At 38.5% G+C, this 27,816-nt stretch overlaps 1 protein-coding gene across 4 annotated transcripts in view; it reads left to right on the top strand.

Annotated features, from left to right (window-relative positions):
* Positions 1-27,816, top strand: part of PATJ (PATJ, crumbs cell polarity complex component) — a 385,743-nt gene that overhangs the window by 221,702 nt on the left and 136,225 nt on the right. For all 4 annotated transcript variants that reach the window (XM_027537066.1, XM_027537067.1, XM_027537065.1 and 1 more), the window contains exon 29: positions 17,559-17,650. In XM_027537066.1, the coding sequence (XP_027392867.1) occupies positions 17,559-17,650 (92 nt within the window). The remainder of the gene's footprint in view (positions 1-17,558; positions 17,651-27,816) is intronic.

The raw sequence follows: 27,816 nt of genomic DNA, 5'->3' as shown, positions 1-27,816 counted from the left end.
ATTTAGAAGTACACTATAGTGAATAAATTACTAGGTTTTAGACATCTATAGATAAGATTCTACTTTATAGTCAAAAGTTTCCATCATCTTATACTGGGTCCTTTAGATTATTACCATACAAATGAATGTAATTTTCTAAAGTATGCTTCTTAATGCATTAATTATGCCCTAAGAGATCTCACAGAATAAAATATCCCATTGTGGAAACACTAGTTTGAGGACCAGAAAGAAGAGTAAAGGATTTCAAAATTGCAGTAAAATGATTTTTCCAACAGTTTTATTAACAGAAATAGGTTTATGACAGCTAAAAATACAAAAATAAATTGATAAACATTTGTTATTGTGGCAATAGTGTCAAAATACATCAAATTTTGCGTTTTAAATATGTGATTTATTGTATGTATTATATCTCAATAAAGCTGCTAAAAAATGAGTTGATCGTCCTGACCGAAACTATAAGGAAGTCCTGAATATAACCTCACATATGCAAAGCTGAAGTTACCCCATTTTCTGACTCTTAAAATTATATGCAGCCTAATTCATAGCTCTGAAAGTCAACAGAAGAATGTGGTGTTGGCTGAGTGGTCAGCTTCACACACAAAGTTGTCCTGGGATCCCAGAGGTGTGTATGTTTTTCCTTTCTTTCAAGTGCAGTCTCCCTTGTCATTAAAACATTGTAACTCATACTTATCATATTTTGCTTAATTACCTTCCCTAAGTAATCCATTGTATTACATCCAAATTAAGTTACAAAAAGATGAGTTTATTAAAAGAAATCGGAGGTAGGGAGCTATACTGGGAATTTAGTTGACACTGAGCATTTATAATCTTCTAGGCTTTGCTAAATTCTTTACAAGCATTCTCTTTTTTAAACAAAAGTAGATGCTATTTTAGTACCCATTTTACAGATAAGGAAACTGAAACACGAGGAGCAGAATCAACATGAAAACACTGACTTTTCAGACTCTAAAGGCTATGTTCTTTAGTTCTGGGTGGATAATGATTCTGGAAGATAATCATGAATTTCTCATCATTTTTTAGTTTTGGTTAATCTATATTAACCCAGTGCTAGTTTAGAATATCTGAGATAATTTTTCATGATACAGTACCCTGTTACTCTTTTTATCTTCTTAAAATTTAATGCCACTTGGAATTCATTAAAAGAAGACTGCAGTCAGTGAAATTACACCTATCTCTCAAGAACCAAAGAAGAAAAATAATCTTTTTTTTTTTGAGGTTGTTTTTGCCTGATTTGAGAGCTCCTCTATGCTTCACAACTTAAGAGCTTTCACCCTCAGTGCCATTATAGAGTTAAAATTTTATTTCGGCTGTAAGAAATAGTTTGTAAAACCTTACACATATTGGGTGGCCTGGTTCTTTTCTGTGTTTCCTGGAGTGAAGTCTTTGAGCTCTCCTCTTGCCATTTTTGTTTCTGTCTCTGGCTGGTTGGGGGAAGTGTTTTGAATTATACGGTCGTACATTATTATCTTTATACTGCTTAAGTATTTAGGCTAAAACTATATTCTTACTGATCTTTTGGAGGAATGCAATTATTTAATTTTTATTTTCACAGTCCTCAATATTGCTCCACAAAAGCTTTAAGTGGGATCACTACAGTGAGCCACATTGTCTTAAAATTAGGGAGGGAAAGTGGCATGAAAAAAAGAGTAAAAATGAAGATGTTCAAAGGAACTCAATTACCGTGGAAGCTTATAAAAGGCAGAGGAATGTACGCAGGGGAAGAAAGGTGCCATTTGGAAGGAATAAGTGGGTTTCAGCAGTGATTCTCCAGACTCTCCTTTCTGCAGTTTTCCCTCGGACTCACACATTCCATATCAGGGTAGCTAGTTGTCCAGGCTTCTGGTCCCTCCTTTTACCAGTATCTTCCCCACTCACTTCCAGCCCCACTCATGGTCATGCTGAGATGCAGGCTGGAAAGATATGCTCTTAGGTTATGCAGAAGTGCTTCCTTATGTCAGCCTCATCACATAATTTTTTTTTTTTCTATATTTTGCTTTGTGTGCTAAGTTGTTTCAGTCACATCTGACTCTTTGCAACCCTCTGGACTGTAGCCCACCAGGCTCCTCTGTCCATGGGATTCTTACAGTTAAAATTTCTTACAGTCACCATGCAGGCTTTTTATTTAATTACTTATTTATTTATTTTGCAGTTTGAATCTCTGGTGATTTATGACATTGTTCTTTGTTGTTGGATCCGACTCTTTGTAACCCCATGGATTGCAGCATTTCAGGCTTCCCTATCCTCCACTGTCTCCTGGAGTTTGCTCAAGTTCATGTCCGTTGAGTCAGTGATGCTATCTAACCATCTCATCCTTATGACATTATTTCATCACAGGTTGCTGTAAGGATAACCACTATTCACCCATGAGGTGTTCCAAATTTACTCATAAATTTTCAGGAATGAGATACTTTATGTTCTCTCAAAATGAGTCAAAAAGTCATCAATCTGCATATTTACAATATTTAAGCAACGTGAAGGATAACTAAAAGATCAAGAATTTAAAATGGCATTATGCTCAAGACCATGTAATTTTAAGGCACAAAGCTTGAAAGAAAAGTGTTAATGTAATTCTTATTCCAGGTTTGACTTACTAACAATATCAAACACCTCCTTGAACTCATCACAAACATGGGTCACGTATGTGTGTTTTAATTTTGGTTTGTAAGTGAAGTGAAAGTTGCTCAGTCGTGTCCAACTCTTTGTGACTGCATGGACTATACAGTCTATGGAATTCTCCAGTCCAAAATACTAGGGTGGGTAGCCTTTCCCTTCTTTAGGGGAATATTCCCAACCCAGGGATAGAACCCAGGTCTCCCACATTGCAGGCAGATTCTTTACCAGCTGAGCCACAGGGGAAGCTCAAGAATACTGGAGTGAGTAGCCTATCCCTTCTCCAGTGGATCTTTCCAACGCAGGAATCAAACCTGGGTCTCCTGCATTGCAGGTAGATTCTTCACCAACTGAGCTATCAGGGAAGCCCATAGTTTGTAAGAGGTAGGTCTAAAATCAGTAATCCAACCTGAAAATCAGATGTTCCACCCAAAGCAGTAGGCTTGTGCCAACTTCACATCCTGTTAGGAAAAATTATGCATTATATGTCAACCCCAAACCCCCCATCAGTTTCCCAAAATACAACTAAAGTATTATAGTATAATATATACAAAGATATTATATGTAGGTAACATTAATCATGTTAGGATGTGAAATGTGTAATATTACTTCAGAATCACCAAACACTATGGTTGCTAACACACAGTTGTTTTGTATGCACCACCATGGCTTCCATTAGCTCTGCCTACATCTACACTATACATCCTCCTTGTTGACTCTGAGTGTCATAGAACATCTCCCTGTGATTCTTTACTTGAAATGCAACTTTGACCTTTTCCCTCACAGTTTTTTGTTTAAAATCTTTTACTTTGTATTGAGGGGTATAGATACAATTTTTTTTCTTTATAAGATAAGGATTTACTGAAAAATATTATATTGAGAGAGAGAGAGATTCTATGAAGTTTGGATATTAAAAATCAAAAGGTATGGGAAATGTTACTTGGGGAGGTATACCCATATATATTTTCTGCCCTTTAAAAAAAAGTTCTTTTTTTTTAATATCTACAAAGTAAACAGAATAACATAATGAAATTATTTTGTATAGCCATCACATAACTCAACAATTACTAACACTCTGTCATTCAGGTATCACCTATAGCTTCATATACCCACCCCTACTCAGAATATTATTGTTTTTATAGGCATGTGTGTATATGTATATGTGCTAAAATTTACATAACGTGAAATCCACAGGCTTTATCTATACAATTTTGACAGTTGTGTACACTGTATTGCCCAAATACCTATCTTTTCTCTCTCTGCAGAAACTTTTATGGGGTGTTGATTCAAGTGACTTCCTCATTCTAACTTATTTGTTGTTGTTGTTGTTGTTTTGTAATTGAATTGAATTTGGAGTTCTTTATATGTTCTGGAAATATTCTGGATGCGAGTTCTTTATCAGATAGACACAGCAATGAAAATGTTTTGAAGGCAAGAGAAAAAAATTCTAGTAGCATAGGTAATTGGGGTAGAGTCCTAATCAGATCACGTGTTTGAAAGAAGCAACTATTAAGCTGGCCCTTGCTAGTTTGGGGAAGTCTCGACTTCTAGCATGTACTGATGTTCTTGGAAGAAGGAATCCCAGGTCGCTGTTCACTTGAGATCCTATTTACTCATGTGACTCAGTTCAGTCGCTCAGTTCTGTCCAACTCTTTGCAATCCCATGGACTGCAGCACACCAGGCCTCCTTCTCCATCACCAACTCCTGGAGCCTGCTAAAACTCATGTCCATCAAGTCGGTGATGCCATCCAACCATCTCATCCTCTGTCGTTGCCTTCTCCTCCTGCCTTCAATCTTTCCCAGCATCAGGGTCTTTTCCAACGAGCAGATAACCCACAAATTGCAGAACAATTATACCAAAGAAATTCTTGGAAAGAAATTCTCTCACTGTTAAGACAGTTCTAGGACCCAAAACAGATTTCCCAACCTGGAGATCTGGCAAAGGGACTGAGAACCCCCAGGGAATTTGACTTTGGAGGCTAGTGGGATTTGATTATAGAACTTCCACAGGACTGGGGAAACAGACTCTTGGAGGGCACAAACAAAAGCATGTGAGCACCAGAACCCAGGACAAAGGAGCAGGTACCCACAGGAGACTGAGCCAGACTTGCCTGTGAGTATCCAGGAGTCTCTGGTGGAGGCGTGGGTTGACAGTGGCCTGCTGCAGGGTTGGGGCACTGAATACAACAGTGCGGGCATAAGTCCTTTTGAAGGAGGTTGCCATTACCCCTACCATAGTTTAGCCTCAGGCCAAACAACAGGAAGGGAACACAGGCCTGAACATCAACAGGAAATTGGATTAAAGATTTGCTTAACATGGCCCTGCCCATCAGAATAAGACCCAGATTCCCCCACAGTCAGTCTCTCCCATCAGGAAGCTTCCCCAAGCCTCTTATCCTTATCCATCAGAGGGCAGACAATATGAATACCACAAGTACAGAAAACTAACCAAACTGATCACATGGATCACAGCCTTGTCTAACTCAGTGAAATGAGCCATGCTGTGTAGGGCCACCCAAGACGGATGGATTATGGTGGAGAGTTCTGACCAAATATGGTCCACTGGAGTAGGGAATAGCAAACCACTTCAGTATCTTGCCTTGAGAACCCCTTGAGCAGTATGAAAAGGCAAAAAGATATGACACTTATGTGACATTAATAGAGATAGGATGTAATGCCTCAGCATCCTAGGAAAGAATGACTCCTCTGCAATATTAATGAGCCCTTAGAAGTAGATTATACTTTTGACTCCATTCATGCATTCCTTTCTATGCCCTGCAGATAATACAAAGTTAGCCACAGATACCTATTTCATTTGGTCAAGTGAACCAGCCTATAGCAACTAGGGCAGCTTCCATAGAAACACTAAGAATCAGAGCAACATGTGTGTGTGCTGCATGCTAAGTCACTTCAGTCGTGTCTGACTCTTTGCAACCCAGTGGACTGTAGCCCGCCAGGCTCCTCTGTCCATGGGATTCTCCAGGCAAGAAGACTGGAGTGGTTTGTTGTGCCCTCCTCTAGGGGATCAGAGCAACACATAAACATATTTCTCTGCTCACTTCCTTGAAGTCAATATTTTTCTATAGTGTTAGGGTATAGAATTCAAAGGAGTATCTTTTACTATTTTCCCAGTATATCAAATTTAGAGAGATGTGAACTACAAGCTATTATACTTTGCCTTCAAGACAATCTCTTTAACAAGTGGTGCTGGGAAATCTGGTCAACCACTTGTAAAAGAATGAAACTGGACCACTTTCTAACACCATACACAAAAATAAACTCAAAATGGATTAAAGATCTCAACGTAAGACCAGAAACTATAAAACTCCTAGAGGAGAACATAGGCAAAACACTCTCCGACATACATCACAGCAGGATCCTCTATGACCCACCTCCCAGAATATTGGAAATAAAAGCAAAAATAAACAAATGGGACCTAATTAACCTTAAAAGCTTCTGCACATCAAAGGAAACTATTAGCAAGGTGAAAAGACAACCTTCAGAGTGGGAGAAAATAATAGCAAATGAAGCAACCGACAAACAACTAATCTCAAAAATATACAAGCAACTCCTACAGCTCAACTCCAGAAAAATAAATGACCCAATCAAAAAATGGGCCAAAGAACTAAATAGACATTTCTCCAAAGAAGACATACAGATGGCTAACAAACACATGAAAAGATGCTCAACATCACTCATTATCAGAGAAATGCAAATCAAAACCACTATGAGGTACCATTTCACACCAGTCAGAATGGCTGCGATCCAAAAGTCTACAAATAATAAGTGCTGGAGAGGGTGTGGAGAAAAGGGAACCCTCTTACACTGTTGGTGGGAATGCAAACTAGTACAGCCACTATGGAGAACAGTGTGGAGATTCCTTAAAAAACTGGAAATAGAACTGCCTTATGATCCAGCAACCCCACTGCTGGGCATACACACTGAGAAAACCAGAAGGGAAAGAGACACGTGTACCCCAATGTTCATCGCAGCACTGTTTATAATAGCCAGGACATGGAAGCAACCTAGATGTCCATCAGCAGATGAATGGATAAGAAAGCTGTGGTACATATACAGAATGGAGTATTACTCGGCCATTAAAAAGAATACATTTGAATCAGTTCTAATGAGGTGGATGAAACTGGAGCCTATTATACAGAGTGAAGTAAGCCAGAAGGAAAAACATAAATACAGTATACTAACGCATATATATGGAATTTAGAAAGATGGTAACAATAACCCGGTGTACGAGACAGCAAAAGAGACACTGATGTATAGAACAGTCTTATGGACTCTGTGGGAGAGGGAGAGGGTGGGAAGAATTGGGAGAATGGCAATGAAACATGTAAAATATCATGTAGGAAACGAGTTGCCAGTCCAGGTTCGATGCATGATGCTGGATGCTTGGGGCTGGTACACTGGGATGGCCCAGAGGGATGGTATGGGGAGGGAGGAGGGAGGAGGGTTCAGGATGGGGAACACATGTATACCTGTGGCGGATTCATTTTGATATTTGGCAAAACTAATACAATTATGTAAAGTTTAAAAATAAAATAAAATTAGAGAAAAAAAATAAATAAATAAAACTATAAAAAAAAAAAAAAAAAAAGAAAGTATTTCGATTTAATTCATTCTGTTTGAGAGAAAATAAATCTCTCATGCTTTAGCCTTGTAAACGAATGTGTTCCTTTGGGAACATTATACTTTACAAGAAACAGATTAAATGAAGTCGTGGAAGACCTTATTTCAGCACTGTGTTCGTTAAACTTAGTCCTTAAAACCTGTTCCTTTGCTCAAACTATTAAGTTATTAGAGCTTGACATGTATTATTTTGTCTTTTGAGGGAAAGAAATCAATGTGAAATTTATTCAGAAATACTTTTTCATTCCAGTGAAATTGTGTTTTCATGTGAGTGGCAGTCATCATCCCTGTTCCCTTCTTGCCTTGCTGCCCCTTTCTTCCCTTCAGTTCTCCCATCTGCAAAATTGAAAGCAGTGATTTGGAAAGTGAGGATGGTTTTTCACGGGGGCTAGTGACCAAGATTTTTGGAAGAGAAAAAGTCTCGTTTGAACAGGACTTTGTTACCTCTATTCTGTTAGTCTATACCCCGCCCCCAAAGCTATCTGCATGGTTCCTAGGAAGAGGCCTACAGTTTCCTGCCTGCATATCTTTTCATATACGAGAATAGCCTTTCCACAGTCCTGGTGTTCTTAGTGCCCCTCTGTTCACCCTAGGCCTGCTAGGATTCCACAAGACCCACCCACCCACCTCCAAGAAAAGATGATCATCTCTTGCTTTATGTCCGCATCCATCACATGGCAATACATTTATCTGTGTCCAAGACCCTGTCATTTACCAGGTGTATGTGTGCAAAGAACCTTATCTGACCAAGTAAAAGCAATTCCAGTGAAGTGACTTTCAGAGAATGAGTATCTAGGACATACTTCACGCTCAATACATGGCAGCTGTGGTGATGATGGTAATGAAAATTCCTGTTTCCTCATCACTTGCACAATGGCTGTTGAATAAGTGAATAAATTGATAGGTATGACACATATCTATTATACTTTTATTGGAATATTTCTTGGTCTGGAATTTCTATTTTGTGAGGCCCTGTTAATTGGATTTAAAATTTTCATAGGATTAAAAACAACAACCAACTGTATAGCACATGGAACTCGGCTCAATGTTATGTGGCAGCCTGGATGGGAAGGGAGTTTGGGGGAGAATGGATACATTTGTATGTATGGCTGAGTCCCTCACTGTTCACTTGAAGCTATCACAGCATTGTTAATCAATTGGCTATATCCCAATACAAAATCAAAAGTTTTAAAAAATAGACAGGAAAAGTTGCTTATCCTCTGACTTTTACCCCCTATATCCATACCTTTAGGAGTGGTTTCTAATTATTAATAGGACAGGCTTTTAGACTCAAACAGATTTGGCTCTAAATACTGTGGTCAGGTTCCTAAAACTCATTAAGTCTCAATTTCTCCATCTGTAAAATGAGGTAGTAATGCATTTCTCTATTGATTTGTGTGAAAGAATGTATTTAAGGCATGTGTGTATGTGTGTATATGCATGTGTAGTGTATGTGCTTTATATGTTGTGAGCACTTATAAGTGGTATTGTTACAAAGTAGTTATAAAATATCAATATAAAAACACTGGCTATCACCTTAAATCCCACCAGTCAAAGATACCATCATCATTGACAGTTGAGATCCTTACAGAGCTTTCTTTAGACTTGGACAGAAATTTTTACATAAACAAAAATAATATGACAAATAGGTTACATTGTGTTTGGTCATATTCACTTTATAAAGTTATCTTTATATGGCAATGGATTTAGATCTGTATCGTTCTCCTTTTGGAGAAGGCAATGGCACCCCACTCCAGTACTCTTGTCTGGACGGAGGAGCCTGGTGGGCTGCAGTCCATGGGGTCGTGAAGAGTCAGACACAACTGAGCGACTTCACTTTCACTTTTCACTTTCATGCATTGGAGAAGGAAATGGCAGCCTGCTCCAGTGTCCTTGCCTGGAGAATCCCAGGGACGGGGGAGCCTGGTGGTGGGCTGCCATCTATGGGGTCGCACAGAGTCGGACACAACTGAAGCGACTTAACAGCAGCAGCAGCATTCTCCTTTACCTCCTTTTAATGACACTTTACCTCCATTTATTGATGTATGAAGACAAATATAATAAACCTTTTGTTGATGAATGTCTAGTTTTTCCTATTATAAATTATGGCCCTGATAAGTATTTTGACATCTTTGTCTTTAATCTTTTGGGGATAAATTCTTAAAAGTGGAAGTGCTAGATCAAAAATTAAACCATAAGAAGACCCATCAAGTTATGAACACTTAGGATTTGTTTGTTTTCTACATCTATGTTAAAGTCAATAAGAGTGTTTATTAAAGAAAAAAGTTAACCTATAGATAATGTTTGCAAATGTAAAGTTTAGAATATATTTAAAAGTGAATTAGGGAGGACTCTCAGATTTCATCAGCAATTTCAGTTACCTGACTTATAACTCAATTGTAATAATTTATTACTATTCATAATAAATCATACTACTTAATAAAAGCATGGGTAAAGAGTGTGTTGTTGAGTATATTTTAACATGATATTCAAACCTCAGGCAAACCTGTTGCTTGAACTAAATTTTAATTTTTGTATAATTAATATTTCTAATCTAAGCTTAGAAATCAAAGCTAATTAACTTTTACTTCCAATTTGCTACATTTTTGAATAGACTTAATTGAGCTACTTACTCTCCAGTATAAATTTATATTCATGTTCAATTTAATTATGGAAAATTGAGTAATTGAAACCTATCTCTTCATGATATTTTTGAATAATTTTATTGAAACAAATCTCATTAAGGACCTCTAAAGTGAAAGTTTATGTAGTATAACAAAAGGATTTCTGTTTATTTTTGCTGAATTGTTGCTGGATTAACCCTAATTCTACTTCTTCTATAAACTACACATGAAATATTGCAATTAAGTATTCGATCTCTAGTATCTAAATATAGACAGTTTACCTGAAATTAGCGTTCACCACCACTCCTCTTCCCCCTTGACCGCCCCCTCCCCCGGCTCAGCTATAGTAGCAGAAACCAGCTCGTGATGGAAAGTATGGATCAAAATGAAAACCTATTATGTCCTTGTTGGCCAAAAAGAAGTTTGTTCAGGCTTTTTATACTATTTATAAGTTTTACAAATACAGATGTTTCTTATTTGGGGCTATTGTTTTCAGTATCTAGAACATTGTTAAGTTTTTCCTGAATGCCATTTCATTCAGCTGAAAGTTCAGAACCTTGGAAGATGAGCTATGATAAAGTATTTGTGTCATTCTGGGACCAAGGATAATGGAACTGAGATAGAAGTTACTGACCCTGTGGAGGATTTCAGAAAGGCCTTTTGTCAGTAGTCAGAGGGCTTCCCAGGGGATGCAGTGGTAAAGAATCTGCCTCCCAATGCAGGAGACACAGGAGACGTGGGCTCAATCCCTGAGTCAGGAAGATATCCTGGAATAGGAATGGCAACCTATTCCAGTATTCTTGCCTAGAAAGTTCCATGGACAGAGGAGTCTGGTGGGCTATATGTAGCCCATGGGGTCACAAAGAGTTGGACATGACTGAATGATTAAACATGCACACACCCAGTAATTAGGAAAGACAAACACAGATGAAAAAAACAGAATTATAAGTCAAGAGTATGAAAATCTCATTTATACAGAAAGCCTTTTTCCTTTGTTTTTTTTTTTCCCCTTCTGAATGCCAAGGTAAATTACTGTGTGTCTGAAAGAGTTTAAGACTAGGAGATAGAGTCACACTTGGATATATAAATTAATGAAGTCTCTGATAGTGTATTGGTAGAGACTTTTCATTGGTAAAGAACAGAAATTTGCTCAAGACAATTTAACTCAAAGAAGGGGAATTTTTTGGAATGGTATGTGTGTCCCTCCTAGAACCTAAAGATCAGGATGCCTGGGGGCCTTAGAAGGTGATGGCTTTTCCTATCCCTTTATCCATGTGGCATATTATGGCTACATGAGGCTAAAAGAGAAAGAGAGAATTGTTGCGTGTGGTTTAGCCCTAGTTTAAACACCTCTCAGAGAATCCTGATGGTCCTGGCCTGTGTCATATGTCTCCCAGTTTTAGCCTGAAGTGGCATGACAAGCAATACTAACTTGACTGTCAATCATGATGGATGGTGTTCGTGATGGGAAGGTTTGAAGGACCATCCCTTCTAAAGAAAAGTGGTTGTATGCTGTCAACAACCCCCCAAATCTCTACTACATCCCCAGTCTGGTCTGGCTTTCTCACGTAGTAATATGGAAATCAAGATGAAGTGGCATAAAATATACTTCCAATAGTCATGGCTGATTGAATGTGGGAAAAATTATTTATCATCCAAACTGGGTTACATTTGAGAGAAGGCACACTATAAATAGTGGGAACAATATGTATAAATTGGATTGTCCCAGATTTTACAATATGGTTACCCTTGAATGCAAGAGTTGTACATCTCAGATTTTAACATAATAAATAGATTATTTAGAGGCAGTTGGAATACCAAGTCAGTACTAAGGAGAGTTCTTTCTACCATTATTAGATAGTATCAAAATAAAGATATATCTAAATAATTTATTATTCTTTCCATATATCATTGAGTCACTTTTGAAAGGAGAAACTTTGGGAAAGCACTTAGTTTCTCTACTTCTCAGTTTACTGGAAGTAAATGGAAAATAATATCTTTTCCAATTTCTAGATAATCTGAATGATCACTTACATTCTGAAAGGATGAAATATTTTAATTGTTTTTCCTTTGGCTTAGGTTAGAAAAAAGTTTAAAAGGTGGTCAATGTTTGTTTATTTCTATAATGAAAAAGTTGTAGTAAGCATATATTACTGTTCAGGGTGCAGCTTGTTTACACAAGAAGAAAGGTACAGTCTTACGGAACTACATACTGCATTAGGGATTTCAAAAGCCTAACAGAGTTTCCAGGCCCTACCTCTATGCACTTTGATAAAATGCTCGATTCTGACTTGTGTTGCGCTGTATCACGTGTGTGCTGTCATGCCCAACTCTCTGTGCCCCCATGAACTATATCCCATCAATCTCTGTCCATGGGATTCTCCAGGTAAGAATACTGGAGTGGGTTGCTATTTCCTCCTCCAGGGGATCTTCCTGACCCAAGGATTGAAACTGCATCCCCTGCATTGGCAGGCAGATTCGATTCTAACTTGTGTATATCAAAATTCCAGGACCTAAGATGGTAGGTGTCCAGCTGAGAGTTTATTTAATAGACACCTTTACAAAGATGACTTTAGAAATCAGCTGAGTTTTATGTACACCATACAGATGATATGACCTCTAGATGTGCCTTAGGAATACAGGGTTTTCAACTAATATTTAAATCAAGCTCTTGGATGCCAGTTTCATCATCTGATGAAAGTACATAACACCCAGCCCTTCTAAGATTTAACTGCGAACCCGTGCATCAAGAGCTTTGCGGCACAGAGTTTGGCACAGAGTAAGCACTCAGTGACTGGTAGCTATTAATAATTAGAATTAACCTGAAAACCTTCCAGGAGGTGTAAAATGCTTTCTTTCCTGTCTACGCTATACTTGGAAGATACTCTTTATTGTTTAAACAACAGAAAACAGCAGCTTCTCAGAAACAGGATAAGTGACAACCTAAAGTTAATTTGCATAAAATGCATCATATTCTTTCTAATTACTTACTGAATTTTCTCTGGAGTGTGTTTCCTTAGAGATAAGGAAATATAAAGGTCACTTATGTTGTTGGAAGCTGTATACCTTTTATTTACATAGTGAAGTTGCTTTCTAAACAATAAGATCTAGAGAACACAAAAGAGATCTTCCTCTCCTGAAACTCAAAGGACTGCTAATGTGTAATTTGTGAAGCCAGAAAAAGGCTTTGTCTTGGATTTTTTTTATCCAAAGATCTGCATTTTCTTTTTACATTTAATCCTGTAAAATCAAGTTTCACTCTATCTTCAGTTTCCCATTCTGTTCCCAGTTTTCCACTGAGTAGCAGAGTCTCTCCAGAGGCCCCTGAACATTGGCAGGGAGCAGCTGCCTTAGCAGTAAATGCCACAGTTGTTGGCACTGGAAAAACATCGCCAGCAAGCAAGCTGCCTTGCTGTTCTACTGCCAGGGCCTCTGAATATTCAGAAACAGCACCATGAAAGACATACAACTTCAGATTTACGCTTAGGTAAATTAAAATTAATGACTTGGTTCCTTCGTTTGGGCTGTGATTTTTCCTTCTTAGAATAATAGTGCCATGAGTTCTATTCTATCAAAATGGAGAATCGCAACTAAAAAAAAAAGGCATTACATAAACATGAAACAGCTCAATTTTCTATTTGCTCAAGTTTTTGCTAATAAAAAAAATTTTTTTTTTTAAATGTCAATTGTGTTGAGGGTTAGAGCCCACCTCAGAGACAGCATACCAGCAGCTGAGTAATGAAAGTGTTCCTTTCACTCAGGGATCTGTGAGTCAGTGCATCCTCACTGAGCCGCCACTGTAAGCTATGTGTGAAAGCTGGGGAATACATAGAGGGGGATGCAGGTTCTTACCCTCAAAGAGTTTAGCGCTGTTCAGTTACTGTCGTGTGCCTGCGCCGATGCTCTCTACCTGACAGTGGTTGGCTTTACCATGTGGGTGCAGTACAAGTGTAATAAGAGAAATTTTTTAAACCTAGTGCCATAGAATTTGGGCTTCTCTGGTGGCTCAGTGATAAAGGACCTGCCTGCCAATGCAGGAGGCACAGGTTCATTCCCTGGTCTTGAAGATCCCTTGGAGAAGGAAATGGCAACCCACACCAATATTCTTGCTGGGAAATCTCATGGACAGAGGAGTCTGGTGGGCTACAGTCCACGGGGCCACAAAAAGTTGGATATGGCTTAGCGACTGAGCACACACGCATGCCACAGAGTTCAAAGACAGGAACGTTGCATAGGTCATGGTTTACGAAACACTTTCTGAAAGCAGAGTTCAGACACAGTGGGGAAGAGTGCCAGGCACTGGTCAGGCATCATCTCAATTTAAAATTGTGATTTAAGCTTTCTTAATTTCAGTTCACTATCCGTTAAAGAGATTAAGAAATATAGTTAGCAAAAAAGATGATCATGCTAGACATACTATGTTGTAGCCAAGCTTTGTCACTTAATATATTTTGAATATTTTTATGTCATTAACCATGTTTTTTCACATTACTCTTAATGACTACATGACTTATTTATTTTTCTAATAGCTAAGTTAGGTAAGAAGATGTAAATATAAGAAAAATAAAATTATGAAAGTATTAAGAGAAAATATATGGATGGTGGGCACTCAAAAAAATTTTTTTTTTATTTTTTCAGAGCAGACAAATTGAGAGGAAGATTAAAGAGATTTCCTGTGTAACCCTTTCCCCCACACTTGCACCGCTTCCCTCATGATCAACATCCCCTTCTGGAGCGGTGCATACATTACAGTTGATGAACCTACACTGACCCATTGTTATCACTCAGAGTTCATAGTTTACATTAGCGCTCACTCTGGGCGTTGTTGTTTGGTTGCCAAGTCACGTCCAACTCTTTTGTGACCCCATGGACTGTAGCCCGCCAGGCTCCTCTGTCCTTGGGATTTCCCAGGCAAGAATATTGGAGCGGGTTGCCATTTCCTTCTCCAGGGGATCTTCCTGAACCAGGGATCAAGCCTGAGGCTTCTGCATTGGCAGGTGGATTCTTTACCACTGAGCCACCAGGGAAGCCCTTGTATGTTCTGTGTGCTGCGTGCTCAGTCGTTCAGTTGTGTCCTCCTCTTTTTAATCCTGTAGACTGTTGCCCACTAGGCTCCTCTCTCCATTGGATTATCCAGGCAGGAATACTAGAGTGAGTAGCCATTTCCTCCTTCAGGGGATCTTCCTGACCCAGGGATCAAACCTATATCTCCTGTATTTCCAGCACTGGCAGACAAATTCTTTACCACTAAGTCACCATAATGGCGTGTATCCATCATCAGAGTACCATACAGAGTTTGGGTATTTTTAAAATTATGTCATATCAAAAAGACAGAAACCTTAATCCCTGATAGCTCAGTTGGTAAAGAATCCACCTGCAATGCAGGAAACCCTGGTTTGATTCCTGGGTCAGGAAGATCCACTTGAGAAGGGATAGGCTACCCACTCCAGTATTCTTGGGCTTTCCTTGTGGCTCAGCTGGTAAAGAATCCGCCTACAATTGGGGAGACCTGGATTTGATCCCTGGGTTGGACTGTATAGTCCATGGGGTTGCAAAGAGTAGGACACTACTGAGCGATTTTCACGTTAAGAGAAAAGGTGAGTAGTTTTAATGCTTAAAAGTTAAAAACTCATTGGATATCAGTTCAGTTCAGTCGCTCAGTTGTGTCCGACTCTTTGTGACCCTATGAGCTGCAGCATGCCAGGCCTCCCTGTCCAACACCAACTCCCGGAGCCTACCCAAACTCATGTCCATTGAGTTGGTGATGACATCCAACCATCTCATTCTCTGTCGTCCCCTTCTCCTCCTGCCCTCAATCTTTACCAGCATCAGGGTCTTTTCAAATGAGTCAGTTCTTCTCATCAGGTGGCCAAAGGGTTGAAGTTTCAGCTTTAGCATCAGTCCTTCCAATGAATATTCAGGACTGATTTCCTTTAGAACTGACTGGTTGGATCTCCTTGCAGTCCAAGGGACTCTCAAGAGTCTTCTCCAATACCAGAGTTCAAAAGCATCAATTCTTCAGCACTAAGCTTTCTTTATAGTCCAACTCTCACATCCATACATGACCACTGGAAAAACCATAGCCTTGACTAGACGGACCTTTGTTGGAAAAGTAATATCTCCGCTTTTTAATATGCTGTCTAGGTTGGTCATAACTTTCCTTCCAAGGAGTAAGCGTCTTTTAATTTAATGACTGCAATCACCATCTTGCAGTGATTTTGGAGCCCCCCAAAATAAAGTCTCTCATTGTTTCCACTGTTTCCCTGTCTATTTGCCATGAAGTGATGGGACCAGATGCCATGATCTTAGTTTTCTGAATGTTGAGCTTTAAGCCAACTTTTTCACTCCGAGATTACTGTAAATAAAATTTAAAGACATTATCTCATTTAATTCTCACAATAATTTTATGTAATAGATGCTTAGATTTGTTTTAAAGAAGAAGAAACTGAGACACAGAGAAATGACAGTGTGATTAGTAGTTTTTGGGGATGCTGATTATCTTGGTGAAGAATAAAAGCTGACAAAATCAGAGACATAATGAAGCAGTGGTTCAAGTTTAGTTTTTGTAACAGCCTTTCATATGAATCCCAGCTTTACCACTTTGAGGTGATGGATGAGCTTCATTTTATGTAGTTAAAAATATTATATCTTCATTCCATCCTTTGAAGTGTTAATTTCTGTATACTTTCTCATAACAGCTGTTAGAACAAAAATGAGACCTTTTTCAAATGTCTTCAAATGCAACAGTTCAGCGGCATCAAGGACAGGCAAGTTAGATGCTAATTACAGAAAACATAAATCCCTTTTTTACCATTGCTTATATAGTATACTATACTATCCCTTAAATAGTAAAAGGTGTCAAGACCTCAGTTAAATAGAGACAATATGACATAGATCACTACTTATTGAAGAGACAAGAGAGAAAAAGCGAAAACTCTGTGAGCTATTATCAAATGGTTGAAATAAAATAAAAGATTGATTGTAGCTGTCATCATAGCTTAGCAATGGGAAAATCTGGAGTGAAGAAATTTAGAATATAAATGTTTTCAGATAGTATTTAGATGAATTCAGTCAAGTTAAAAAATCCCACCTCATCTTGGATAAGAGCAGATATCTCATTCATTAGGTCCTGTAAAATATTCTGTGCAGTTGATCTAATATTTGACTTAAAATGGGGTCATAGTATTTACATCCTCTGGAGTAACACAATTTATGCTATGTAATAACCTTGACTCCTTTACAGAATCATGTTTAATGGGCCCTCCAGAACTCTGATGAATACCACAGTTTGGTCTGTTTTCTGCATTTCTTAGGAGTCTGGAAAAGCTGTAGGAAATGAAATATCTATCACAAAGTTTTTGCATCTAGCTCAGCTACTACTGTCAAGTTTAGCAAAAAGGCCAAAAATTCTGAATTTAAGAGATTTTAGTAGCTGCTTAGAATTAGTGTTTGAATTTGTACTATGAAGAATGTCAAGATTTTTAGCATTAAAGAGTCCTCCATCTACCCACTTAAAAATGAAGGAACTTTATTGTTTAATTCCAAGTATATGCACATATACTTGTATACATGTGTGTGTGTGTGTATACATATATATATATATATACACATGAAATATATATATTGTAGTTTCACAATTACATTTTGTTTTTTCACCACAGATAAACAATCAGATTCTATATGGAAGAAGTCACCAAAATGCATCTGCCATTATTAAGACTGCCCCACCAAAGGTCAAGCTGGTTTTCATCAGGTAAGATAGATATGTCTGTTTTCCTAAAACTCAAGATCTCTTCTGGAGATGTTATTATTTTATCTTATACATAAAATATGTAATACTATTTTACCTTTTGTTTGTTTAAAACAATCACTGTGTTCTAAGAATAAGTTTTCCTTTTGTAATTGTCACTTTAAGAAAAGAACGTGTGCTAAGTCTTGTGTCTAACTCTTGGTGACACCTGTGAACTGTAACCTGCCAGGTTCCTCTGCTCATAGAATCCTCCAGGCAAGAGTACTAGAGTTGGGTAGCCATTCCCTTTTCTAGGAAATCTTCCTGATGCAGGGATCAAACCCAGGTCTCCTGCATTGCAGGCAGATTCTTTACCATCTGAGCCACCATGGAAGCCCAAGCAAAGTATAGATTGCTTTGATGCTGAGGTGTTCTTGTTATGTACAGTTCACATGATAGAACTGGTAGTTGAGGCTTATGTTTGTATTTCTATTTTGAAAAATTCTTTCTTGATCTGATTATCCTCTTTTTAAATATCATAGAACATTCTAGCTTGTCATCCTCCCATCAGCATCATTTGGTACATTTGGTACATTTGCTCTCTCATTAATGCCTTTATCAAAGGATAGGCAGGAAAAAAAAAAGAACCCAGGGAAGTTTTAGGAGCTTCATGTTAAGAGGGCAGGTGAGAAATACAGACGGGAGAAGATGTGAGCTCTACTGTCTGGAGTCGTGTAGTCCTTTTGGGGCTCCACATTTGCCCACACCTCATCTGCCAGCAGACTGAGCCCTTTTGGTATAAGTGAGTCAGAATTGAGACCCCTCATTGGTGGGAGCCATCACTGCTCCATCAGACATGGAATGAGGTTTGATTCCACGTAATTTTACTGAAATGACAGATACATCCAAATTATTTTTGGAGGATGTAACTGTATGTTAACTATCACTCTGTTTCTTTGCCTTTGGGGCCTCAGTTACTATCTATAAACTGGGGATTATAAAGCACTTACTTCATTCACTGTGGTATTTTGAAAATTAGAAATAACACAGTGTCAAGGAGAGAGTAAAGGCTTGAAGAAATGTTACCTGTCCTTATGATGGCGATGATTAATATTACTCTTCCTCTTCTCAGTAGTTACTTTTTAGTAAGATCCATCCGTTCCCAGGAGACAGCTGGGATTAATAGGTTGTTTATTCCCAGTTTTGGACACTAGTGTAGATGATTGAAATATTCCTTCCTATGCCATCACTTCAGCCTCACAGGCATAGCTGCTTTGCTCCTGAAACAGTCCTACATTAATGGCAACCCACTCCAGTACTCTTGCCTGGAAAATCCCATGAATGGAGGAGCCTGGTAGGCTGCAGTCCATGGGGTCACTAGAGTCGGACACGACTGAGCGACTTCCCTTTCACTTTTCACTTTCATGCATTGGAGAAGGAAATGGCAACCCACTCCAGTGTTCTTGCCTGGAGAATCCCAGGGACGAGGGAGCCTGGTGAGCTGCCGTCTATGGGGTCACACAGAGTCGGACACGACTGAAACGACTTAGCAGCAGCAGCAGTGACCTTTTATCCTGTTCATTAGCACTTTCTGGATTTCCAGAGTTTGTTGCTCTTGTATCTAGGGTGAGAAACCTTCCTCCTCCCCATTTGCGTAATGACAGTCTCCTTTGGTTTACTGACCTTGGAGTTCTGTTAGACACCAGTCCCTTTACCCTTCCTATTGCCAGAGGTTACAAATTTAATTAGATGATGAAAACATGAACAGACTTGAGAAAAGGTCAGCGACTCAAAAATTTAAAGTGTCCATCAATAGAAATCCATACAAGTAAAGAGTTGAAGCCATTTAAGCTTGAAAACTTGGTTTAAAGCTGTGTGAGGATCACATGAGATGTTACGTAGCATTCAAGAGTGTCTGCACATCAGTGCTTGGCACTTTGTGGACTGCCACAAGGGATGTTATTGCTGATTAACATTATTGTTATGTCTTTGTCTTCTGTGGGGCCTTTATACTCATGCTGACTCATCCCATTTTAAAGGGAACAAAAAGAGAATTGAATAGGATCCAAAGGAAATCATTTAATGCAATTAAGTAGTTGGGAAATAGAACCCCCTGCTTCAAGAAAGAAAGATTAAATGATTTGAAGTTATTTAGAAGACAGAAGAGAAAGCTGAGTAAAATTTTAATAATAGTAATAAAGTCCCATTAATTTAGTGTCTGGTAGTTTCAATTTTGGACTGTTCAGAAGGGATCAGAATCAAGGAAAAAATTTGTTCAGCAATTAATGGTGTAAGCGTGATTGAGGATGCTGCTGAATACTTATTTTCTAGACATGATTTTAAGCAATTTACAAATATCAAGGTACAATCAATATGTCATCTAATTATGAACCTTTCTTGCATGGTCATTAAATTACTGTGTCTAGCACAGAGTGGGGATTCAGAAAGCTTTAAAGAATAAATTTCCTTTCAACTCTTACTGAGCAATCCAGATCATATATTCTCCAAATGCAACAATCATAGTAAGTTAGTTTTATAAAACTCCTTATAGTTTAGTCCCTCTCCCCAATTTAAGATTTTCTGTATTTTCTTTTGTAAGGAGAAAAATAACATGGGCATGATTCTGAACAATCTATTGTTGTATCTACTTTTAGACTGTCTAAAGGAAAAAGAGCTTGAATTGAAGCAAGGAAGATGTTCCTCTGCTCATAGCCTTTGTTTGATTCAATAGATACATATCTAGTAATTTGCATGCCAGCATTTTATTAATTAATGCTTCCGTTTCTATAGGGAAGGAACTAATCATTTGACTAAGAACTCTTATCTAAAGTGATCAGTTCTTTTCTAAAGCAAAACTGAACTCTCAGGCTTAGTGATTAAAAAAGAAACCATCAATTCACTCAGCCTGGGCTTGAAATACACTCATGGTATCACAGCTGTTTGAGCTTGATTAGTTTCCTGAGCTAGTTCATAAATTGTCTAATGTATTAGTACATGTAAATTGCCTGGAAATATGGACTCAACATATATGGCTGCCATAGAGATGAAGATGATGGTGATGATGGCAGAAAATGTGGGAGGGAGGCAGGATGGAGGTAAAAGAGAAGGAAAGTAGTAGTTAGGGTGAAAGAAAGAGGAGGGGAAAAGAGAACCACTTCTCATATGTATGTTGCCTAATTCCAGAATCTTGACTATTTTTTGAGTGAATCACATTCACAGTTTAAGAATGCTCTAATTAACATCAAAATGGTTAAGCACTGGAAGAGATAGCTACAGACATTATATACAACCATTTCTAGTAAATGTTAGAATAAGAGACGAGGACACAGCCTACCTAAAACGTCTTTTAGTTTCCTGTCTGCTGTTGCTAGACTGCTGCTGGTGCTTCTCTGTGTCTATTTTTAATAATGACCTGATATTCTAACAAGGAGTAGAATGCTCATTAATGGAGGAATGTATAAAGAGAAACCTAATTAACATGAATGAATCCTCATGTCAATATAATATAATAAATTTTACTAAGTAATATTAAATAGGGACAGAATTTAAAGCACTTAAGGAGTTAAGAAAGAAAATCTAAATGAAAAAAATTTATTGTTCATTAGCTGTGTACATCACTAATAGGGGTAGCTTGGTAGATTGGTGTCCTATTCATGTGTGGTAACCTGTGCATTTATGTGCTAAGCAACATGGCATCCTTGCTTCTTTGGGCTGATTGACTAGTTCACCCCTCATTTAGGTACATCTTTCAACCTCTGCCTGTGTATTACCTCCTTCAGACTATTGTCACAAGAATAGTTTTGCCTATTTTGGAACCAAATCCTGAAACAATTAAGTTCTGATTTGTTACCAGGTTTCAAGAGGTTAGCACTTAAATCATCTCAGTACAACAGATGCAATTATACTTTTCTTTAAAATGGCATAACTTGCTTTGTGTTATATGTGTGCTGAGTCACTTCAGTCACCGACTCTTTGTGAACCCATGGACGGTAGCCCATGGCTACAGGCTTCTCTGTCCATGGAATTCTGCAGGCAAGAATACAGAAGTGGGTTGCTATTTTCCTTCTCCAGGGGATCTTCCCAACCCAGGAACTGAACCTGCATCTCTTAACATCTCCTGCATCCGCAGGCAGGTTCGTTACCACTAGTACTACCTGAGAAGCCCTTGTGTTATATAATGTTACTTTAAAAACCAATGTTTATAAGTTATATTTCTTTGATTATTGCTTCTATATGGCAGTATTTCCTTCCTTTGTTGAAACTGTTGATTCCCTGTGCATTTACATTATACAGAAAATTTTGGCTTTTATACCTGAGTAACTCTTTTTTAAATTTATTGACAAGGGAGATAAGAATGGGAATTGGCTACAGGTTTAGGAGAATGAGTAGCAGTAAAATAATCACAGGAAGGTGTGAAAATATGCTGCAGGTAACATTTAATTAACTAGGGCTTTTAGTCTGTAGTGATATACATTTATGTAATCATGTCCTTGTCATAACACTTGCCTTTGTTCATACACTAATTGATCTATAATTCACAAAGTGGGTCTGTGAGTCATCAGGGAAAATGAGCAAGTTGCTGCTGTGTGTACATGACATAGGCTTCCCTGGAGGCTCAGATGGTAAAGAATCCACCTGCAAATGCAGGAGACCTGGGTTCCACCCTTGGGTCAGGAAGGTCTCCTGAAGAAGGGAATGGCTACCCACTCCAGTATTCTTGCCTAGAGAATTCCATGGACAGAGGAGGTCAGCGGGCTACAGTCTGTGGGGGTCACAAAGATTTCGGACATGACTGAGTGACTAACACTTTGACCTTCAAACACGGCTTACTTATATAATCATTTTTTGCCCTTTTCTCCCCACATTATTAGATTTTGGACAATATTGTCATCATGTAATTGTGCCCAGTGGCACATTTGGACTGTGGTATACTCAGTGATTCTACTCTAGATCATCTAGATGCATTACACTGTGCTTACTATGGGTGCTTACTATGTACCACACATTCAACTCTGAGTTTTCCTAGTCCATATGATCTCCTCTACACAAGCACTCCAATTTCAGTACAGGAGAAGCAATGTATTAATATGATGAAGAATGAATTGCTGTATTTGGCAGTGCAAGAATCCAAGGAGATTAATGATCTCGCCTGCAGCTCTTGTCATACCTTCCCCCACTATCGAAAATTAAATGTCATGTATAACAACTCACTCTCCATTACTTAATTACATGTGGAAAATGTGTACTGTTAAAAACTCCTGGGGCTAAAGGAGGCCAAATGAAACTGAAACCCTTGGAAAGATTTAGTGCTAGCTGTCAAGCCCTACCGAGTGAAAGTGGACTCACCATGGGACCCACTTCACTGTATCCATTGAACACATGTCTTGTTTTCATAATTAAAAAATATGGTGTGGCCTGTTATCCTATAGTCTTGTCCCTAAAAGATGATATTGATTCGAAATTAACGTGAATGTCAAAGTCCATTTGAATAAGATCCTTATTGTGCTCTTGCTTCTTTATATCTAGTTTTGATAAATAGGAGGGAAAAAAGATTGTGGGATCAAGTATGAGTTTGACTTTCACAAGGAAACATTCGTGCATTTATTGCATAAGTATTTTCAGAGTGCCTACCTGTGCTGGTGCTGTGGAGTGACAGAGAACACAATTTCTGCCCTAAGGATGGACACAGAGAGTAAAACAGTCTGGTGCCTTATCCAGCAGTGTAAGTGCCATGACACTATAGGGACATATAGTAGACACACCTAACCTGGTCTTTGTAGCCTGTGGGAAAGTGTCACAGATAAAGATGTTTAAGCTCAGACTAGAAGGGAGGAACATAGCTGCGTATGTCATTTGATATGATTTCTGTAAATAAGCATTTTCTTACGCTCATGGATCATTAAAGGATGCAGTGCCCCTTTTCAAGTGCACAGTAAAACATCATCCATATATGACAAGGAGTTTTGAGGAAGACGCCTGTTATTAGCACTGAACTATGTTAGGAGTTGTAGGGGGTGGAGACTCTCCCGCAATTTCAAGGCTCTTCTGTTTCTCTGTTTAGTTGGACTGTGTGATAGATCCATAGGTCTCTCAAATGCTCTGAAATCCTGACTCTTTCTTCAATACTTGTTTTCTGTACTATCAATTTTAAATAGTAATTTTAATTATTAATTTTTATTCATAAGTAGAATTTATAAGACTTTTAGTTCAAGAGCAAGGTGGAATTGGAGTGTTTTGTGTTTTGATCTTTTGTCAAAAGCATTGGAATTTATGTATCCAAATAAAAACCGTTCCCTTTGACAGATTGTGGTAACCTTGGGAAGTTGTGTACGTTTCATCCAGTTATCATTCCATTGGGTCATGCACTTCTGAAATCATCTTGAAAGCCTAAGACATACTCTTTTGAATATCTACAGTAGCCATAGATTTTTCCTCTTTCGAGGGTAGTTGTAGCTAGGTTGTCTGAAATAACCAGAAATTTTACATGAATTCAGGTGCATTTAGTCAATTAGGTAAAGTGCTTACCTAATTGACTAAATTCACTCACTCACTAAGTCACTTCAGTCGTGTCCGACTCTGTGTGACCCCATAGGTGGCAGCCTACCAGGCTCCCCCGTCCCTGGGATTCTCCAGGCAAGAACACTGGAGTGGGTTGCCATTTCCTTCTCCAATGCATGAAAGTGAAAAGTGAAAGTGAAGTCGCTCAGTCGTGTCCGACCCTCAGCAACCCCATGGACTGCAGCCTACCAGGCTCCTCCGTCCATGGGATTTTCCAGGCAAAAGTACTGGAGTGGGGTGCCATTGCCTTCTCTGAATTGACTAAATTAGGTAAGCACTAAATTAGGCAAGCCCATCTTTCTTATTTGACTACTTGTAAAGGATCTTTGAAAACCATTATTATTATTTCATGAATAGAAATGCAAATTTTGTTCTTTATTGCTCCTATTTCTTAATACCAGCTTGTAGGAATTATGACTATATGTATTTCACTTTTAGTACTCAGAAACAACTAATTGTGATGGTCACAGAGATAATAGGGGTGTTTTTTCTTTGTACTTTTTTTGGGGCAATATTTTTACTTCTCTCACTGTAGAATGCCTGTTTCCTTTGGTAGATGCCCCTCCCTGAACACACATACACGCCCACAATGTATGTAGTATGATGAAAGAGTAAAAATAGTAAATCTAGGTGGAATCTAAAGGAACCAGATCTTTCTCTCACTGACAAGGTGTCACCAGTGGGTGTACATGAGACCTAAGTTTGTGCAATATGATACCTTAGGCTTAGAACAGAAAGCAAGTAATTTGAGTGACTCTATATGTATGGTATTTATTCATGGAATCACAGGCCTTGATCAAAGGTGCCTGCTGTGATTTCATTCTGCTTCCTGCTTCCTTGTCCTCTGGAGTTCTCTTAGTTCTCATTTGTTGTAAGTCTGATAATATAAGCCTGCCTGTGTTCTGTGAGATCCCAACATCCCTCTAATAAATTACCTTTTGCTTTAGTTCAGTTCAGTCACTGTCGTGTCTAACTCTTTGTGACCTCATGGACTACAGCACGCCAGACTTCTCTGTCCATCACCAACTCCTGGAGTTTGCTCAAACTCACATTCATCAAGTCAGTGATGCCATCCAACCATCTCATCCTCTGGCATCCCCTTCTCCTCCTGCCTTCAATCTTTCCCAGCATCAGGGTGTTTTCCAACAAGTCAGTTCTTCACATCAGGTGGCCAAAGTATTGGAGTTTCAGCTTCAGCATCAGTTCTTCCAATGAATATTCAGGACTGATTTCCTTTAGGATTGATCAGTCTGATCTCCTTGCAACCCAAGGGACTCTCAACAGTCTTCTCCAACCCCACAGTTCAAAGGCATCAATTCTTTGGTTCTAAGCTTTTTTTATGGTCTAACTCTCACATCTATACACGACTACTGGAAAAACCATAGCTTTGACTATGCTGACTTTTGTCTCTGCAAACTGATGTCTCTGCTTTTTTATATGCTGTCTAGGTTGGTCATAGCTCTTCTTCCAAGGTGCAAGCATCTTTTAATTTCATGATTGCAGTTACCATCTGCAGTGATTTTGAAGCCCAGCAAAATGAAGACTGTTACTGTTTCCATTGTTTCCCCATCTATTTGCCATGAAGTGATAGGACCGGATGCCATGACCTTAGTTTTTTGAATGTTGAGTTTTCACTCTCCTCTTTCCCTTCCATCAAGAGGCTCTTTAGTTCCTCTTCACTTTCTGCTGTAAGGGTGGTGTCATCTCCATATCTGAGCTTAAGTTGGCCTAAATTACTTTTTATTGCTTGCTGCCAAAGCGTCCTAATGAATAGGAAGGATGATAAAATTAGAGCTCTCTGAACAAGTCATGAGCAACCAGTGCAAGTTCCCTCTGCTCATATGCATGTCCCATGTTGGCTTTTAGCCATGATCCTGAGAAGGTATTATCCTTCAGACATCCTTAGCAGAACCACAAGACCTCTAAACAAGTCCCTACTGGGGATTCCCAGTATGACAAGTTTCCACTGCTACTGGCTTTTGAAATGAGATTACCACAATGATTTCAGAGAAATCAAGCAGGATTTTACTCAGATTTATACTTGGTAGGAAGAGTCACCTTTTATAGTTCATGGCCTTACGGTGAGGACTGGATGTCTGAACGACATTCAGGCTGTTCCTGACAGGATCAAGAGAAGAATGGCTGTGAGTATCTACTGTACTATCTTTAGAAAGAGTCTCTATGAGAAACCTGATAGGCTGTCATTTATCCCATCCAGTCCTAAAGCTCCCTATGTTAACTCTCCCACCAACCTGCACTGTGAGATATTTTGAGTCAACTTTTCCTCTGTACAATTGGCAATCATTATTTAGAACTTGCCTGGGGCCACCTTTGCAAACTGTGGGCCTAGATGCTGAGTTACTCCCAGCAGCCCTCATTAGTGCCTGACATTGTTTGGAATGCCAAGGAAATAGAGGTCATAATTCCACTGTCAGTGGACATTTATTTCAGATTCAGCATGGTCAGCTATTTTGGTGGTTTCTTCCAGTTGGGAATTAGAAACTATTTAGTGTGTTCATATAGTTAGAAATGTCTCCTGGAATCTTTTCAGAAAGGAGTTTTGCTCCCACTGAGATGTAATGATTTGCTTTGTTTTACATGTTACTTCTGGTTCATTTGCATAGAACTTTCCTGGATCAATGTTAGTTTATTGTCATGTTTCAATTAATACAGCAAATATAGATTTTACTTTTCCTGTCCTCAAGTATCTCCCATCACTATTTTTAGTACAGGCAGAAAAAAAATTACCTAGGCCTGTTTAGTTGTGTTCGTACGTTCCTCATTTATGCAGCTTTGTGTGTATATGCACCTAAGCAGTGTGCGAGGCTCCAGATTGTAGTAGTGATCATTCCGTATAGAACAGGTTGCACAAAATTAAATCAGCTTGCTTGGGAATCCAGGTTGAATTCAGGCACATAGCTTCTACTTTTGATATAATCCTATTTTGTTGACATGAAATAAGATTCTACGGGTTTAGTGAAAATGAATTTCTAAGAGGCAAGACCAGATCTGTTCTGAAGACAAAATGATTTTAAGTGATAATGTAATTCAAATGTATTCTCATCACACTTGTACTTTTTTGTCTTAGTCAATTTTTTAAATTGTGATAAAATATGCATAACATAAAATCCACCTTATTAACCATTTTTAAGTGTACAATTAAGTAGCATTAAGTATATTCATATTATTGTACAACCATCACCACCATCTATCTACAAAACAGTTTACACCCACCTTGCAAAACTGAAAATCCATACCCATTGACAAGTAACACCCCATTCTCTCCTTTCCCTCACCTCCTGGCAACTATCTTTCTGCTTTCTGAATTTAACTACACTGGATACCTTATAAAAGTGGACACATACAGTATTTATCCTTTTGCTACTGGCTTATTTACTTATCACAATGTTTTCAAGATTCATCCATGTTGCAGCATACATCAGAATTGTCTTCCTTTTTAAAAACTGAATGATGTTCCATTGTGTGTTTATCCATTCATCTGTTGAGAAACAATTGGGTTGCTTCTACTTTTTAACTATTGTGAATAATAGTACTATGAACATGAGTGTACAGATGTCTGTTTGAGACTCTATTCTCAATTCTTTCCCATATATATCCAGAAGTGGAATTGC

Source organism: Bos indicus x Bos taurus, chromosome 3 (genome assembly GCF_003369695.1).
Source record: "Bos indicus x Bos taurus breed Angus x Brahman F1 hybrid chromosome 3, Bos_hybrid_MaternalHap_v2.0, whole genome shotgun sequence".
In the NCBI taxonomy this organism is placed as follows: Eukaryota; Metazoa; Chordata; class Mammalia; order Artiodactyla; family Bovidae; genus Bos; species Bos indicus x Bos taurus.
Note: the sequence above shows the minus strand (reverse complement) of the source record. Positions and strands in the feature narration are given on the sequence as shown.